Source organism: Carica papaya, chromosome 8 (assembly GCF_054855325.1).
Source record: "Carica papaya isolate Zhongbai chromosome 8, ASM5485532v1, whole genome shotgun sequence".
Taxonomy (NCBI): domain Eukaryota; kingdom Viridiplantae; phylum Streptophyta; class Magnoliopsida; order Brassicales; family Caricaceae; genus Carica; species Carica papaya.
Genome location: NC_142316.1, coordinates 34,778,272 through 34,796,634, shown reverse-complemented (window position 1 = coordinate 34,796,634; position 18,363 = coordinate 34,778,272). Strand labels below are relative to the sequence as shown.

The window sequence follows — 18,363 nt, the reverse complement described above, 5'->3', positions numbered from 1 at the left end:
CATCAAACTTATTTTATCCTTTTTCTATTTTAAATTTATTTATTTATTTTGTATATATATATATATATATATATTACTTTTTAAAGAATTGATTCAAAATATATAAAGTTTTTCCATAATATGCATAAAGAGACTTGTTATTGTATTTCTTATAAGTAATTAAATTAAAATATGAACTAATTAATAAAATTTCAATCAAACTGGTATATCATATTATTATATATTTATTATGTAGCACCCGGAAAGGAGGAGGAAAAAAAAAAAAAAAAAAAAAAAAAAAAAAAAAGGGGGGGGGGGCCACGTCAGCAGCCACGTCAGCAGGCCCGGTCAGCAGTCCCGGCCAACCAGGGCCTGCCACGTGGCAAGATCGCGTCACTCCGAAAGGAGCCACGTTGGCGATCCGCGTGGGTGCGATCCGACGGCCCAGATCAATCACGCGATCGGACGGCCCAGATTCAAACGCACGGACGGCCCAGATTCAATCAAAAACGAACGGCCCAGATTAAAACGAAACGAACGGCTGTGATCAAAAGGTAAGGGGTTATAAATAGAACCCCCACACCAGACCAAAAACCCTAGCCGCCAGCCGCTCGCCGGAGAAGACGAACCAGAGGCCGACCGCCGCCACCCGCCGCCACTCGCCGCCGCACCGGGGAAATTTCCGACCGCCGATCGAGGTAAATTTCATACCCCCGACTCGTTTTTCCCCACTGATTCCTCCTATGGCCAAATCGAAGCCGAAATCCCGGCCAAACGGCCGGAATACGCGGCCGAAGCCCAGCGGCGCCGCCGCGCCCCCTCTCGGTTTTTGCCTCCGACGAGGCCCTTCCCGGCCTCCGTTCGATGCAATTTTTATATCACCGTGATCACCATTCTTTTCTCTACAGGTTGACCGAAGCCAAATCACCAAAACACGAACTTCGCCGGAGAGTCGCCGTACCCGAGAGCGCCGCCGCTGGTAAGCTCCGCTTTTCCGTGATTTTTTGGCCCCCCGAGGGCCCTAGGGTTGTTTTCTGACAAGGACCAATGCGAGTGTGGCCGAATTCGGCCAAAAACGGCCGAAAACAGTCAACCCGAGGCGACTCGCCGCCGCCAGCGGCGGCGCCGTCGCCGGAGCACGGCGGAGCCGCCGTGCCGGAGTTGCGATTTGGGCCGAAAGAGGCCCTGGGCCTAATTTGGATTTTTTTTGGAACCCGTGCAGGTACTGTTAGCGTGTTTCAGTTCCCCGGGAAAAATTCAGGGAAAATTAGGGACAGCCTGCAGGCGCACTGTGAATCGTATTCGGATCCCGAAAACAAGTAAGGACCCCTCACCCTATTTCCTATCACGGTATTAAAGTTCAAAATGATAAAACGGTATTTCTTGAATTAACGCATGTGTGAAATTGCTTAAGGTTGCTAATGGAGCCCGAGTCTAGTGTGATTAATGACTTACTGTTGTTTGGCATGTTTTACACTGTTTTACAGCTTTAAATGCATTATGGGGTTTGATGTGTTCATTTTATAATTTCGAATGCATATATTACTGTTTTATTAATTATGGGTTGAATGACTGAAGAACTGATACTGTATGTTGTCTGTTCGGCATGAATTACGATTTGCTTGTTACCGGACGGGGTATGGGGACGGCCCGTTTCACCCTCATACCGGACGGGGTATTGAGGTTTATGGTTTTGGCGCCCATACCGGACGGGGTATGGGGACGGCCCGTTTCACCCTCATACCGGACGGGGTATTGAGGTTTATGGTTTTGGCGCCCATACCGGACGGGGTATGGGGACGGTCCTGGAAACTGATTATGAATGTTAAGGGTTAACGGGTAGCGGAACCCCTATGGACCCCCACGGATACTAGTAGGCTGGTAAATGAGAAAAAGATATGTTGTACAATGATTGAATTACAAGAGGCGTGATAAGTGTTATGTTTTACAGCTTAGATTATTCAATGATTATGATAATGTTATTGTTTTTCTCATATTGTTTTCATAAATTCCACCAAGGTAAGTGGATGGTAAAGGTTTTCATGTTAATAAACGAGTTTGTTGTAAATTATGCTCCATTGGTCTTTTTTGTGTTTTTCTACCCACCTTTATCTCCGTGACGGTGAGATATCGTGATGTTCTTACTGGGCTAGTGTAGCTCACTCCTTAATTAACCATTTCAGATCAGGAAGACATGGTTCCCGAGCCCGTTCCGCAGGAGGACGACGAAGGGGATGCCTAGAGACTCTGTAGTCATACGCATAGTTTATTTTCGAGTTTTCTTTCTTAGTTAGTTTAACCTTTTATATTTTAAGTACGTTTTTTTTTGTTTTTCGTGTAAGGGATGTTAACTGAAATTTTGATCTCGCTTCCGCATTCGATATATTTAAATACTCATTTCTTTTTTATATTTTCCGGGGCCGTTACATATTATATAAAATTATAGTTTAAGATATCATATTTTAAGAACAAATTATGAACAAAATATTAGACATTTGTGTTAACCCACATATAAAATTATATGGTAACTTGCTTAACATATAAGCAATATAATATTATTTATAAACAACAAAATTTCAACCACAAAATTGTTGTATGAAATTTTTAATATGGTATAATTATTTTAATTAAAATTTAATATAATTTAATTATTATAGTCTCGTTAAAATATTATTAAATTAAAGTAATAATTAATTTTATTAAATAAAGTATTATAAAACGATTATTGTTAATTTATAATATATTTATTTATTACGAGATGAGTTATATATTTTTAAAAAATTTATAATTTATAATTTTTAAATAAAATACAAAACTCTTAATCGCTAAATTATAGTATTTATGTATAAATAATTAATTGAGTTTAAATAATTACATGTTTGAAATTTTAGTCAAGGGGTTGAAACGTTAACGGCGTTTACTGTGAGAGAGAGAGAGAGAGAGAGAGAGAGAGAGAGAGAGAGAGAGAGAGAGAGACGGCGTGGATCACGTGACGTGAGGATTAGTCCTTATGAAGTTTAGCGTGGAATTGACGCAGGAATATAAAACTGCAAAATCCATTGACTCTCTTACCCCAATTTTTTAGTATTAAAAAAAAAAAAAAAAAAAAAGACTGAGCCGACAAACATATCCTGCCCCACTTTCCTTTCTGCTTCGCGATCAAATCCTGACCGTACATCCCTACTCCCTCTGCAAAACGTCCCCCTGCTTAAAAAGCCAGAAAGAAAATCGAAGTCTCCCTCGTTTCCTCTTTTAAAAAACAAGGCAAATCATATTCAGAGAGAGAGAGAGAGAGAGAGAGAGAGAGAGAGAGAGAAGGAGGGGGGGAGGGGGAACAAGGAGAATTATCAGAGAGAAACATGTCGGGAGGCATAGCGCGTGGTCGACTCGCTGAGGAGCGAAAGGCGTGGCGTAAGAATCATCCTCATGTCCGTACACCTTTCTCTCCTATCTCGATTCGAAATGATCGGATATTAGTCTGTTTTTTTTGTTGTCTTCTTTTTCTAGTCGGTGTTTTTAAATGCAACTAGTTGCATAGATTTTCCCGTTGTTTTTTTTATTTATATAATTTGCTTTGTTAAACTTGTTTATTTAATTGTAATCTAGGGTTTTGTTGCGAAGCCGGAGACTCTGTCTGATGGAACGGTGAATTTGATGGTGTGGCATTGTACTATCCCTGGTAAAGCTGGGGTGAGTAAATACCAAAAACGAAGTCGTCCTTCGTTTCTGTTTGGAAATGCTATCTTGTGTACTTAACTATTCCTATGTTTTGATCCACACGTTTTGGTTTAGGGTTTGCGTTAACTGCTGCCTCTATATCTGTTGTTAAAAAGGTTTCTATAGTTTTGGTATCTAGTGTTACATGACGGTTTGATGCGAGGAGCACATTATTTCCTGCCAGTTTATTCTGAAAATGTGTAACTGGACTTGATATTTTCCTTTCCAATTTGTTTACTCTTATCAGCAAGTTATTATAATTTGTTTATTTTTCAAGGTAGTCTCGTTTCTTCAGAAAGAAGTAACGTGTCAAAATTGACTAATATTTTTTCTAGTCATTTAGAGAGTTTTTGAGTTGGGCGTTTGGTCTATAGTTGGTGCTGTAATAAACCGCTGATAATTCCAGTGGAAAATTAATAGATACACTCTTTGGATTACCTTTTGTATTATAACCAAGAAAAAGGGTATGGTAATATGATCCTCTGTCTGTTTTCTTCTCATGTTACGGATATATTGCTTTGAACCGGATGAATTTAGTGAAGACTTGTACAGAATTGTGCCATATAACGGTGTCCTCTATTTGTAAAACCTAAGAAGGTGGCTCTCCTTTTTTAATTCACACATTAAATTTACTCAATGATGGTGTTTGGTTCTTATTATGTCAAGGGAATGTGTTGCTAATCTTTCCTAATCAGAGCTTTCCTTTAACCCCCTTAACCTTGTGGAATTGCAAGTTGAATTGTGCCTGAATGTTAGAGGCTGGAAGTAATAAAATCTTTACCCTCATCATTTGAAGAGAAACAGAAAGTAAAATGAGTGAGGCAAATACAATTCTGTGAAGGAGTATGCTTTCTGTTAGAACATTTTCTGCTGTATTCGTGCACACGAGCAGAATGTTTACAATTATTGGTTTAGCTGTTGGTTACACCTGTTCCTTGATTAGCACATGAAGTACTAATAATATGTTGTTCCAGTGACCAAAATAACTCTTCTAGTGAGAAGCTTGCAATGTTCAATATCATGTGTTAATTGCAGACTGATTGGGAAGGTGGTTACTTCCCCCTGACACTCCATTTCAGTGAAGATTATCCCAGTAAGCCACCAAAATGTAAATTCCCGCAAGGTTTCTTTCATCCAAATGTTTACCCTTCTGGAACAGTCTGTCTGTCAATTCTCAACGAGGATAGTGTAAGTGATTTTTTTTTTTTCTACTAGTGCATGTGATATGATATATTGTTTGTTCCATTGCCTGGTGGAATTTATTCATATGTATGTGTGGTTTGTAGGGATGGAGACCAGCCATTACGGTGAAGCAGATTCTTGTGGGCATACAGGATTTGCTGGACCAACCAAATCCTGCTGACCCTGCACAGACAGATGGTTATCATCTCTTCATCCAGGTAGACTGGCCCTATTCTTCTCAATGTTGTTATGTTAACTAGATTATGTCAAACCAGTGTTGGAGGATCCTCTTGCAATGGCCAAGCATATGAATGTATACAGAACCAGGGGGATTTCTTTGGTGACAGGATGATGAAGCCTTCTTATTATAGGTTTCTGCTTTTTAGTGAAATGGAAATAAGCAACTGAATGTGTTTCCTGTTTACTGAGTATCTGCAGAAAGTTTTGTGCACAGGTCCTGTTTGGTTCAGTTCACTCTGTATTGTCTGGTTTTTTAATAATGGTCTTGATATGTATGAAAGCCCTTTAATGTTTCAACTGTTCCCACCCTGACTGTGTTTCTTTGGGGTGGGTAGGATTTAAGATCCTTTTCAGAAGTGAGAACTGGACATCCACCCACTAGGGAATCTAAGCTGGGGATGGGGTAACTAGAACATAAGAATTATGTAATAAACCCACAACACTTATCAACACCGTTTAGAAAACTAAGAGTTAGCATTAATTAGGTGGGAAACAAGAACTGAGCCAAGCAGGGCAAACAGGTACAAGTAATATATGTAAAATTGCTGAAGGTTTTACTTGCAAAAATTGGTCCCAGTTCTAAAGGTTCATACTCTCTAGGATTCCTATGTTGGTCCCTAACTCTTTAACAAATTCCCTTGTGATAAGATCCTTATCTCTCGAACAAATTCTGTTCTGAGGCCCTCATATCTTCGACATTCTAACACATAAAAATGTGAATTTGTGCAGGATGCTGCAGAGTATAAGAGAAGGGTCCGCCAACAGGCCAAGCAATATCCACCTCTTGTCTAGTAAATTCACTTTATATATTGACTCTTTGTGCATGGCAAAAGTAGCCACGACAACTTGTATAATGTGAAAACCTGCTTTTGTTAGAGAGTGTTGGTATTTGGTAATTCCCGCAGTTCCTCTGGTTGGAGTTTGCATGGGTGAACCGTAGTCACTTATTTACATGGATTTGGATTAACAGCTGTTGATATATTTAATGCAGTTAGCTAGTGACTCAATGGTATTGGTATCGGTTAAAAAGAGTTACAATGTGTGATAGAATTTTCTTTTTCCGGTCTCTCTATTGTGTGGTTGTATGTTCAAAGGTTTCCCTGGGTACTTAACAGGGCCTGTACATCCACCGCAAGCAAAGCATCAATTATGGCTCTGCTAAAACTGATTTTTATGCACGTAACACGCCCAGCTGCGCTAGAGGAAAGGTGTCTCCGGGATTGGAGTAACGCTTGTTTGTGTCTTTGTATTTTGATTCTGGTATCAGGGATTCAGGAAGAGTTGCTCAGCTTTTTGTGTTTTGGTTCTGATGCAGCTTTGAAGGAGAGTTGTTCAGTTGCGCCTAGTTTCTTTTAGCTGTATGATGATGTGGTATTTATTTTTTGTGCTATTGCTTGGTTTACTCATTACTAAATAATCTTATGCTAAATGTGAGAAGGAATATTCGACTGAGTTAGACGTTGCTCCTCCGAAAAATGTAAATATTTTACCTTCGTGTTTTCCCGAACAAATAGTTGAAGTCTCAAATGAATTCGAATTCAAGGAAAGATCAGAATTTGCAACGGAATCGGGTAACAAGTTTAACTTTTTTTTTTTCCGAAGATTTAAGCGATCCTAATAATATATTTAAATTTTACTATATGGGAAGATAGATATATACATAAACACAGGTATAAAAATACACTAGTTTATACTTTTCTTTTACTATATCGTACTTGGTATACACTGAGATACATAATCGTGGAGTCAAAATTCGTTATTTGTTTGTAATTGGATCGCAACCATAATATATTGCGTTATGGTCGTCCATCAGAATCATCCGACTCACGGGCCCATCGGGACACCGACACGACTAACACATTCAAGAACTGATTCGGCCGAAGCTGAAGCCTGCACTGTCAACCCAACAACTCCTAACAGACGCAATGGACGACATGGCAGCTTACTACGCTCAACCTGCCGCTCACTACGCTTACTACCAGGCCCCTCCTCCGCCGCCCGGAGCGACGGCGCCGGCGCCACCTCAAGTTGTTGTCCCAGCGCCACAGCACCAACTCCTCCACCACCCGTACGTCCCGCACCAACCGCCTCCCCTCTCATCGTACGCGTCTCTCTTTGCTTCGCACTCTTCCCGGGACGAGGTCCGGACTCTCTTCATTGCAGGTCTTCCCGATGATGTCAAGCCCCGCGAGATTTACAATTTATTGCGGGAATTCCCGGGTTACGAGTCTTCGCATCTTCGTGGCCCCAGCCAGTCTCAGAATTCTCAGGTGCGCTGATCTCGATTCGTTTGGCTCGTTTTTGTAGGGTTGGGGCTTGCAGCTGTTTCTTTTGGTCTATTTATATTCGAGTTTTAAAGCAACTTGGCCTAAAATTTGGAGAAATTTAGCTGAATTGTTTAGCGAATTAATTTCTTGAAGAATCCTCTTATGCTCTTCTTTCATTGGTTGCCTGGCATTATGTAATCATTCGTAGGTTGCTGTCACCGGGTTGCCTTGGTAAAAATTTGATGGTGTTTAATACAAATGCAAGCTCATTCCTGAACCGTGATTATTTGAACTTGGGTTAAACCTCGACATCGGGCTAAATATCATAGTTCAACAGAACCTTTCTAGATCTGTACTAGTTTGATTGCAGCAAAGCTTGGAAGAACTTTTTGTTCATTTCTGGCCCAATATCCTATTTCAAAGTTGGAATCATATCATTTGTGAATGGATGGGACTTGAAACATCATACCGCCTTTGAGCATGGAACTTTTTTGACCATGATGTTATAGGAAAATTTGAACGATGCCATTTCAGTAAATCTTGATGTTATCATATTTCTTGTCGCTGGCTGGCTAAGTAAATGGTTCCTCCTTCATTTTGCTATTCTGCACTAATTTAAAATGACACATTAATCATAGTGGGATTGTTCTAAGCATCTGATATACAGCACTAATGAAGTATCAAAATAGTATGCAAGGCTGGGCATAGATGTTGAAGAGTAAGATACAATTCTCGTTTCTTATGTTAGTAAGTAGGCTGTGATTCTGTCAACAATTTAGGATGAGCCTATTTAAACATTGCAATAGTCCATTACAATTTAGATGTATAGTTGTAAAAGAGTGTTCCAGTTTCTTCAACTGCTATGCAGGTGGTTTTGGTTCAGCATGAATGAAAAAGGAAAAAGTTTCATTCACTAGGCACCAGCAGGATCCGCTATTAATTTTATTATTGTCACGGGAAACTTTTGCCAATTTTGCAAATAAACCTTGGCCTATGTATTTTCCATTATCCTCTTAAGTTGCTTCAGTCTGATATTATTGTGTTTAACAGCCCTTTGCTTTTGCTGTATTCTCGGATCAGCAATCTGCAGTAGCAGCAATGCATGCGCTTAATGTAAGACCATCTTCTCCAACTTGCTTCTATAACAATTAGAAATTGTGCAAGAAAAGAAAGTTATAAGAACCTTATATTTTGGTTCTCTTATGGGTTCTCATAGAGCAAAACTAGTCGTCTGATCAGAGAACATTGTTCTCTCAGTAATGTTTTAGTATTTATGGAACTCAGGAATAAATTATGGATTTAGCTGTTATGTTCCATTTTTGTAATACTATCAATTATTTCATGCTTACAAGAAGTTTTTTTGCTTTGTCCAAAGTCCAAAGGTGTGGAGTGAATAGTAGTCTATGCACTCAGGTCTATCAAACAATCTTCAAGAAATCAGAAGTCCCACAGTTTGCCAATTAAGGAAATGTAATAGCAATATTATCTGAGAATGTTGCATTCTGAAATTTTTACAGGGGATGGTGTTTGATCTTGAGAAGGGTTCATCTTTATATATTGACCTTGCCAAGTCAAATTCCAGATCCAAGCGCTCAAGGGCAGGTCTTTTTTTGTGATTCTTTCTTATAAATTCTAAACTTACTAAACTACTTTATCCAAACTAATCTGAAACCACATTTTGTGCTCCTGTGGATTTCTGTAATTAGATGATGAATGGCCTGGCTCAGATAAGAAAGCTAGAGGATCCATCTCTAGGAGCATTCCTGATTCGGGTAAGATGATTGGTTGCCATTGCTTAGCTTGCTGGAGCTTTCTCCTAGGGCTTCTTGCATGAAAATATTCTTAATCAATCAATGTCTTTACTGTAGTTGCCTCTACCTCCCTCTCTCTCTCTCTCTCTCTTTTTAGCTGTGTATCTGTTTTGTTGTCTGCTTGTCTAGAATCTATCTGGCCATATGCTTGTCTATTTTTGCTAGCTAGCGAGCTAGTAACTAGTGCCTACCTGTTTATTAAACTATCTAGCTGTTTGTTTATCACATATATTTGTTTCTTTCTCCCTCTCTTACAATATCATTTTTCGTGATATTATCTATGTCATACTTCTCTTATATCTCACTTGGACTCCAAATTGGTTAGTCACATGGAGGACACACTCTTCTAAAAGCTCACTTTGCACATGTTTTGCACGCTTGCGCACTAGCAGGTTTTGGCAGCGTTCACTTGCCTGGAATGAGTAATTCTGCTTACAACACGATTGGTTATTCATCTACACAAAGGTCATCTGCACTACTTAAGCACATTTTACTTAGAAGTGTTTGCTTCTATCATTCTTAACACTTTTCTTCAATTTATTCTAAAAAAAGTTCTTTATGTCGCATCTTTCTACCTGAAAGGTCAAGGGCTTAGTAAAGCAGATACTGCATGCCCTTTTCCCTGAAGTTGGAGAATAATGTTAGCTTTCTTAAGCTATTACCTTGATGCATCTACAAACATTTTCTGATTGTGGATTATCTTCTTTTTAATCTTTCAGTCATGAGAGTTTTGATGCTAGAGCTGCAAATGGGACAGCATCTAGATTGGTAAGATTGCTTTTTCTTCATCAGTTTTGAGTCACTTTTAGACCTATAATTTGGTAGATGAAGTGTGAATGGTAAATTGATCTTGAATTTTAGTTTGTTAATTGTCTTTCTTATGCTTACAGAATAATTCCACAGCACAAAATGCTACCCCATGTCCAACACTTTTTGTGGCTAATTTAGGGCCAACTGTTACAGAGCAAGAATTAACTCAAGTATTTTCAAGGTAAGGGTTTATTTATCCTCTCTCCATGCGTGAAGTATGTTTTATATATGATTTGCTTTTGGCTTTTCTGTCAGTTGCCCTGGGTTTTTGAAATTGAAGATGCAGAGTACGTATGGGGCACCAGTTGCATTTGTTGATTTTCAGGTACTAAATTTCATGTTCTTTTAAATGCTTTTCCTACCAAATTCTCTAATTCACAGAGAGACGTAAAGTACTAATGTTTTTATGATGGGAAGTTGTGAACGTATTTTTTCTTGTTTGACAGAATTCTGTCGTTTAACTAATTAATATCTTTCTCAAAATGCAGAAGTGCCTTGTGCTGAAAGTTTAGTAAGACACAAGGTGCTTTGTGTTTAGTGGTAAAGTGAGTGTGTTTTTCACTTGTAAATCTACTCTAAGCAAACCTATAGATGGCCGTAAGAGATGCTAACATTAGCCTAATCCTAATTTTTTTTAGGTAGCGTAATGGTTTATGTTATATGCGGTAAAAGCGTTTGTGAATGTTAATTTCATCCCACTTCTCCAAATTGGACCGAGGAATTTGAAGAACTGTGGTGATTGTTTAAAACATCCAGCATGACATGTCATTTTTAACGATTTTTGGCAGGACACTGCCTGTTCAACCGGGGCACTAAATAGTCTGCAAGGCACGATTTTGTACTCATCATCAGCAGGCGATGGCATGCGATTGGAGTATGCTTTCGTGTTGTTTCTTTAGCCTTTTGTTGCATTTGTTGATTTTGTTTCAAGGTTTTGACTTGATGAGCTATCCAGGTATGCAAGATCTCGGATGGGAATGCGTAAGAAGGTCAAGTGATTGTAAATGAAAGTAGGGAGCATAAATATTTTCTGGTGCACTTACCTCGCCGGCAGATTAACTTCAAACAGGACTGTACCAAAATAGTAGGTCGATTAAGTGTAATTGTCTAATTGATTGTTTTTATAAGATCTGTCTTTTTCTCGTTGGATTATGTGTATGGCTTTATTTTCTCAAGTATCAGATAAAGTTTCTGTAACAATTCATGCTTTGTAGTTTGCAAAACTCTTGGAGGAAGAAAATATCAGTTGATTTCTTCTTGTCACCCATCATATAGAACTCAACTTCTCACGATTTTTCTTTACTCAATAACCTTTTGGTATTTCATATGTTCCCTTTATTTCTCATGTCAGTTTTTTTCCATAAATTATTTTTATTCATACAGGATTTGCTTAAATCAGGGTGAGATGCAGCTAACCGGCCGAGCCGAACCTTCCAAAGTTTAGGGTAATGTTATTTTCGCCAGGCATATTCATATTTTTGCAGATTGAATAAGACCCTAGTAGTGCTTAATCCTGTATGCATGCACGAGTCATTTTGGCTCTCAGAGATTGTTGTCTTTGAAAATGAGATCTGATGCGTAAAGCTTAAATCATGTCTCTGTTATATAGCAAATATCTTCTGACTTTTACTTTGTGTTATATGTCTATGCATATAGAAAATATGTCTATGCATAACAGCATGTGTGGCAGCAGTTGAAAGTGAAAGCAATACATTAGTAAACTGATAGTGATAATGTGTTATGATTTTGGAAAGGTGAAAGCTGATTGATTATTTAAATATGTACTTACACACTTATATATATATATATATATTATAAACATGTGATATATTTAATCATATATATTGAACAAGTTGAATGTAAACACGATTGTAGAAATGATTTTGGACCTTAGTAATTTCCATATCTAATTGGCATCTCATGTCTCATCCATAGCCACCAATAAATATATAGACGTGCTAGGGGAGATTATTTTTTTATGTATAAATAAAAAATTAAGTTGAATTTTTAATTCATTGTGGTTATTTTAATTTAGAAATTTTAATACTTATACTATATTATTTTTTTATTTAAAAACATAATAGGTAAGAATTTTAGTTTAATTTAATAATTATAGTTTTATTAATATATTAGTAAATTAAATAATTGATTTATAAAACCAAACATTATATATTAATTTATAATATATTCATAAAATAATAAATTATATATTTTTAATAAAATTTTAATAAAAATAATATATTTACACTTTTACTTTAATAAAAGTAATATGTTTTTTAGTGTAAGAGATGTTCCAATTTTATGTTTGCTTGCTTTTGTATCAGACAAAAATGAATTAAAGTATTATTTGAATGTGCCTAAGTATTTGTATTACTTAATTATAATTATAGTTTAATGTTAGTTTAGTGAGATAACCAGTCCGGCGTGTGTATATATATATATATATATGCAAACAAAGTAAAACAAAGAAATTTTCTTAATTAAGAATCGAAACAAACTAAAAATCTAAACTTCCCCAAGCACCATTCTTAGATTTTTCATGTTTAACTTAACTGTCACTACTTTCTCTAGATTTTCATGGCCATGCATACATATATGTATATATGTATGTATGAATATATTGTGGTGGTCTCAAGAAAAAGGGTTAAGATGTTGAACAGGGTACACCAGAAGGGGTCGAGCCATTTCTGCAGAAAAACCCGAACCCTCGCTCATGTCAACCTTGTCTCCCTCCTCTAATTTCCAGTCAAAGCACTGGACCAGCGAACCCACCGTCGTGTGCATCACCAGCATCGCCAGCGACGCCCCCGGGCACCCTCTCCGGCCACTCCCAAACGGTATATACCGAAAGTTCTGACCTTTAAATTCCATCTGATGCTCTCCAATTCTCTCCTCCGGATTTTCCAAGAACCTCTCCGGCACGAACTCCTCCGGCTCACTCCATTCCTCCGGGTCTTTCATGATCGCGTACACGTTGATCAGCACTCTGGTCTTTGCCTTCACCATGAACCCTTTTACCTCGCTATCCTCTGTGCATTCTCTGATGATCAACGGACCTGGTGGGTGGAGCCTCAAGGTTTCTCTGATCACTGCTTGGAGGTAAGGAAGATTCGGGATGTCTGATTCTTTGACTAGCCTGTTGGAACCCACCACGGAATTTATCTCCTCTCTGAGTTTGTTGAAGACCTGTGGATGATTAATGAGCTCCGCCATTGCCCATTCCATGGCTGATACTGATGAGTCTGTTCCCGCCAGAAATATGTCCTACTCAGTCAACTAAAACAGTTTACTAATCCATCATTCATAAACAAATTAACCATGTGTATATCTGTATATGCATATGATACTTACAAGCATGAAGGACTTGATATCGTTTTTAGACAACTTAATTTCTGCAGTAGGATCTCTGTAAATCTCCAACAAGATGTCTAGTATATCTTTTCTTTGATATTCATCAAAACCCTTCGAGGCTTTCTCTTCATGTTCCCTAATTATCTTCTCCATCAGCTGATCATACTTATCAATGGCTTCCGCAAGCTTCTTCCCTGTTCCAGAGAAATCCAATATCTTCAACGGACCCAAAACATCCCCTACGCTTAGCTTCGCACCAAGAGCCAAGCAAGTTTTGACCAACTCCTTCACCTCCTTAGCTTCACTGTTGCTCTCCGACACCCGGGTGCTCATCGCCATTCTGCAAATAGTGTTGTTCGTCAGCTTTATTAGCTCACTGCCCAAGTCACACATCTTCCCTTCTCTACAAATCCTCATCAGAGACTCCACGAGCTTCTCCTTCTCTTGCTCGCGGACTTCAGTGAACTTCTCTAGTTGAGGTACGCCTAGGAGGCGTGCCATGCATAGCTTCTTCATGAACCGCCAGTAATCACCGTATGGAGCTAGCAAAAACCTGGACCCACGATACTTGAAGTACTCTGAAGAACCAAACTCGGGCCTGGAAGCGAAACTCAGGTCGTGGGTCTTAAAGATTTCTTTTGCGACGGCGGTATTGGATACAATCACGCATGAGGATGCGCCAAGGCGGAGCCGCATGAGCGGGCCATAGCGCCGAGCCAGGGTCTGGAATGACTTGGGCAGGACCGAGCCTAACAAATGGAGGTGACCGATGAAGGGTAGAGCCGGTGGCATAGGTGGGAGTTTGGTCTGGTTGCCACCAGGTTTCAGTAAGTTCCTAAACAATGAGTGGATTATGAATGCAAAGATGAAAAAGGGAAGGTAATAGAGCGACCCAGTTATATTAGTTGTAGCCATTTGTGCTAATACTTTTGGAGTTTGAGGTTTTTTGGCTTGAAAATTTTGAACTTGCTAGTTGCATGATTATATAGAGATTAGAGGGCTAATTATATTATTTATATATATTTTTTAAACTTTTTTGAAATTCATACGAGATTCATTTATGATTTTAATATGTACTTTACATGGATATATACAAATATAGATGATTTCGATGTTTATTTTGCTCATGCCATCTCTTGTTTGTCATACCCTTTTGGAGGGAACTTAGCAACCAAATCTTAGTTGTAGCTTACTCCATTAACAATAAAAAAGTTAAGCAATATGCTAAGTAATCATCTCAAACTTTATCTGACACTGCATGTTCACCGAGATACTAAATAGCCTGCAAGGCATGATCTTGTACTCATCACCAGCAGGCGATGGCATGCGATTGGAGTATGCTTTCGTGTTGTTTCTTTAGCCGGTTTTGACTTGATGAGCTATCCATGTATGCAAGATCTCGGATGGGAATGCATAAGAAGACCAAGTGATTGTAAATGAAAGTAGGGAGCATTAATATTTTTTGGTGCACCTATTTCTCTGGCAGATGAACTTCAAACAAGAATGTACCAAAATAGTAGGTTGATTAAGTGTAGTTGTGTAATTGATTGTTTCTATAAGATTTGTTTTTTCTCATCAGATTATCTGTATGACTTTATTCTCTCTAAGTATCAGATATAGTTTCTGAATTAATTCATGCTTGATAGTTGCAAAACTCTTGGAGTAAGAAAATATCAGTTGATTTCTTCTTAAATGTCTAGAGTTTATCTTATTATTGTCACCCATCACATAGAAAACAACTTCTCACGATTTTTCTTTTCTCGATAACCTTTTGGTAATTCGTTTGCAGTATCTCATATGTTCTCTTTATTTCTCGTGTCTGTTTTTTTTCTATAAATTAGTTTTATTATGATAGGATTTGCTTAAATCAGAGTGAGATGCAGCTCAATGGCCGAGCCGAGCCGAGCCGAGCCGACCAAGTTTAGGGTAATGTTACTTTCGCTAACTTTCGCTAGGCATATTCATATTTCTGCATAATAAATAAGATCCTAATGCTTATCCTGTGTATACGCACGAGTCATTTTGGCTCTCAAGGATTGATCCGAGAACCTTTTCTGCAAACTCGATATAAATTGCCCAAAAATGGGCAAGAATTTATTGATCTGCCTTCTTTTCTCGTTGAAAATGAGATCTGTTGCAAAAAGCTTATATCATGTCTGTTATATAGCAAATATCTTCTGATTTTTACTTTGTATTGTATGTCTATGCATAATAGCATGTTTAGCAGTTGAAAGTGAAAGCCATACATTAGTAGTAAACTGATAGTGAGAATTTGTTATGAGTTTGAAGAGGTGAAAGATGATTGATTATTTACATATATACACTTATAACTATATATGTTTGTACTACCTACCCATCATATATATATGTGTGTATATAAACAAAAATTAGGTTAAATTTTTAATTATTTTAATTAAAAATTTAACCCACACAGAATATTTCTTTTACACATTAACATGATAAATAACAGACTTATTTATATATACATTAAACACGTGATAAGCACCATTCGTTGAAGATAACATAAAATTTTCATCCAACAGAAACAGATATATATATATATATATATATATTAAACACATTTGCAGATACATAGATGTTTATGTATATGTGGCGGTCTCAAGAACAAGGGTTAAGATGTTGAACAGGGTATGCCATAAGCGGTCGAGCCATTTCTGCAGCAAAACCTGAGCCTTCGCTCTTATCAACCTTCTCTCCCTCCTTTAATTTCCAGTCAAAGCACTGAACCAGCGAACCCACCGTCGCATGCATCACCAACATCGCCAGCGATGCTCCCGGACACCCTCTCCTGCCACTTCCGAACGGTACATACCGAAAGTTCTGACCTTTAAATTCCATCTGATGTTCTCCGACTATCTCCTCCGTATTCTCCAAGAACCTCTCCGGCACGAATTTCTCTGGCTCACTCCATTCGTCCGGATCTTTCATGATTGCGTACGCGTTGATCAACACTCTGGTCTTTGCCTTCACCATGAACCCGTTTACCTCGCTATCCTCTGTGCATTGTCTGACGATCAACGGACCTGGCGAGTGGAGCCTCAAGGTTTCTCTAATCACTGCTCGGAGGTAAGGAAGATTCGGGATGTCTGATTCTTTGACTAGTCTGTTGGAACCCACCACGGAATTTATCTCCTCTCTGAGTTTTTTGAAGACCTGTGGATGATTAATGAGCTCCGCCATTGCCCACTCCATGGCTGACGCTGATGTGTCTGTTCCCGCCAGAAATATGTCCTACTCAATCAACAGTTACTAATTCATCATTCATAATTCCTTGAATGTATGAAGAAATTTTTTCTCTAAGTGGAGGAAAGAAAATCCCTCGTAAGAGAACATTTTTCAACGAGAGAAAATCTCTCACAGGAGAGAAAAGTCCCCCGTAAAGGAGAAAAAATTTATCTCCTAAGTGAGAGAAAAACCATCGGAAGAGGAAAAATGTAAGAGCGAGAAAAAGTTTTCATGAGGGAGACAAATATTTGAAGAGAAGGAAATAGGAAGAAAAATTTAGCCGGGCAACTTTCCCCCGGCATGAAATAAATTTTTCCGACCAAGAAAAATATTTTCTTATTAATGAAACGACATTCTGAAAGGTAGAAAATCATTCATATAAGATACTTACAAGCAAGAAGGATTTGATATCGTTTTTAGATAACTTAATTTCTGCAGTAGGATCTCTGTAAATCTCCAACAAGATATCTAGTATATCTTTTCTTTGATCTTCATCAAAACCCTTCAAGGCTTTCTCCTCATGTTCCCCAATTATCCTCTCCATTAGCTGATCATATTTGTTCATGACTTCTACAAGCCTCTTCTTTGTTCCAGAAAAGTCCAATACCTTCAACGGACCCAACACATCCCCTACGCTTAGCTTCCCACCAAGTACCAAACAAGTTTTTACCAACTCCTTCATCTCCTTAGCTTCATTGTTAGTCTCTGCAACCCGGGTGCTCATCGCCATCCTGCAAATCGTGTTGTTCGTCAGCGTCTTTAGCTCGCTGCCCAAATCACACATCTTCCCTTCTCTACAAATCCTCATCAGAGACTCCATTAACCTCACCTTCTCTTCCTCCCTCACTTCAATGAACTTCTCGAGTTGAGGGACGCCGAGGAGGCGAGTCATGCATATCTTCTTCATGAACCGCCAATACTCACCGTATTGAGCAAGCAAAAACCTGGATCCACGATACTTGAAGTACTCAGAAGAACCAAACTCAGGCCTGGAAGCGAAACTAAGATCATGGGTCTTAAAAATTTCTTTTGCGACGGCGCCATTGGACACAATCAAGCATGAGGATGCGCCCATGCGGAGCTGCATGACCGGGCCATAGCGCCGAGCCAGGGTCTGGAATGACTTGGGCAGGACCGGGCCTAACAAATGGAGGTGACCGATGAAAGGTAGAGCCGGTGGGGAAGGTGGGGGTCTTGGTTGGTTGCCACCAGGTTTTAGTAAGTTTCTGAACAATGAGTGAATTATGAATGCGAAGATGAACCAGGTAAGATAATGGAGCGAGTCGATTATATTAGCTGTAGCCATTTGTGCTAATTTGGAGTTTCAGGTCTTTGACTTAAAAATTTTGGACTCGCTAGTTACACGATTATATAGAGATTAGAGGGTTAATTAATTACTTACATGATTGTATACATACATACATATATATATATATATATATGATTTCGACATTTTATCTTCCTCATACCGTCTCTCGTTTGTCAGATTCTTTGGTGGGAACTCAGAAACCAAATTTTAGTTGTTGTTTAATCCATTAACAATAAAAAAAATTAAGCAATGACTCAATTTTGAATCTAAATAATTATTTTCTTACGACATATAAGTTTGCAAGTTGAATCATCTCAAAATTTTTTATTCCCGTATTCAAATATTCGCTCTTGATTAAAATAAATAAAAAATATTACAAACCAGTTTATAATAAAAAAAAAATTAAAAATAGAATTTAATATCGAATTATTTAAATGTTATTGGGTATAAA

The 18,363-nt window shown here is 38.3% G+C and overlaps 4 protein-coding genes across 8 annotated transcripts; 2 read left to right on the top strand and 2 right to left on the bottom strand.

The window, feature by feature from the left end:
* The first annotated feature begins 3,054 nt into the window (after positions 1 to 3,054).
* Positions 3,055 to 6,149, top strand: LOC110811667 (SUMO-conjugating enzyme SCE1). Its single transcript, XM_022038222.2, has 5 exons — positions 3,055 to 3,407; positions 3,586 to 3,669; positions 4,732 to 4,884; positions 4,983 to 5,096; positions 5,848 to 6,149. The coding sequence occupies exons 1-5, from the start codon at positions 3,339 to 3,341 to the stop codon at positions 5,908 to 5,910; spliced, it is 483 nt and encodes a 160-aa protein (XP_021893914.1). The 5' UTR covers positions 3,055 to 3,338; the 3' UTR covers positions 5,911 to 6,149.
* A 143-nt stretch (positions 6,150 to 6,292) lies between these two features.
* On the top strand, positions 6,293 to 15,505 carry LOC110811665 (RNA-binding (RRM/RBD/RNP motifs) family protein). 5 transcript variants are annotated; one of them, XR_015814183.1, is made up of 12 exons: positions 6,293 to 7,388; positions 8,436 to 8,498; positions 8,903 to 8,987; positions 9,092 to 9,157; positions 9,589 to 9,661; positions 9,916 to 9,964; positions 10,087 to 10,187; positions 10,262 to 10,331; positions 10,795 to 10,880; positions 10,962 to 11,090; positions 11,390 to 11,451; positions 15,213 to 15,505. XR_015814183.1 is itself a non-coding variant. In XM_022038221.2 (11 exons), the coding sequence occupies exons 2-11, from the start codon at positions 7,044 to 7,046 to the stop codon at positions 11,002 to 11,004; spliced, it is 981 nt and encodes a 326-aa protein (XP_021893913.1). In that variant the 5' UTR covers positions 6,293 to 6,689; positions 6,932 to 7,043; the 3' UTR covers positions 11,005 to 11,269. The 5 variants fall into 5 exon arrangements, 1 of the variants encoding a protein (XP_021893913.1); XR_015814185.1 differs by having other exon boundaries at positions 15,199 to 15,505; XR_015814184.1 differs by lacking the exon at positions 15,213 to 15,505 and adding an exon at positions 12,667 to 14,482.
* On the bottom strand, positions 12,638 to 14,297 carry LOC110811664 (3,9-dihydroxypterocarpan 6A-monooxygenase-like). Its single transcript, XM_022038220.2, has 2 exons — positions 13,358 to 14,297; positions 12,638 to 13,270 (listed from the first exon to the last, which is right to left on the bottom strand). The coding sequence occupies exons 1-2, from the start codon at positions 14,270 to 14,272 to the stop codon at positions 12,638 to 12,640; spliced, it is 1,548 nt and encodes a 515-aa protein (XP_021893912.1). The 5' UTR covers positions 14,273 to 14,297.
* Positions 15,506 to 15,681: 176 nt separating the features above from the next.
* Positions 15,682 to 17,970, bottom strand: LOC110811762 (3,9-dihydroxypterocarpan 6A-monooxygenase-like). Its single transcript, XM_022038326.2, has 2 exons — positions 16,995 to 17,970; positions 15,682 to 16,609 (listed from the first exon to the last, which is right to left on the bottom strand). Exons 1-2 carry the CDS (start codon positions 17,907 to 17,909, stop codon positions 15,977 to 15,979), a joined length of 1,548 nt encoding a protein of 515 aa, XP_021894018.2. The 5' UTR covers positions 17,910 to 17,970; the 3' UTR covers positions 15,682 to 15,976.
* Positions 17,971 to 18,363: the final 393 nt, after the last annotated feature.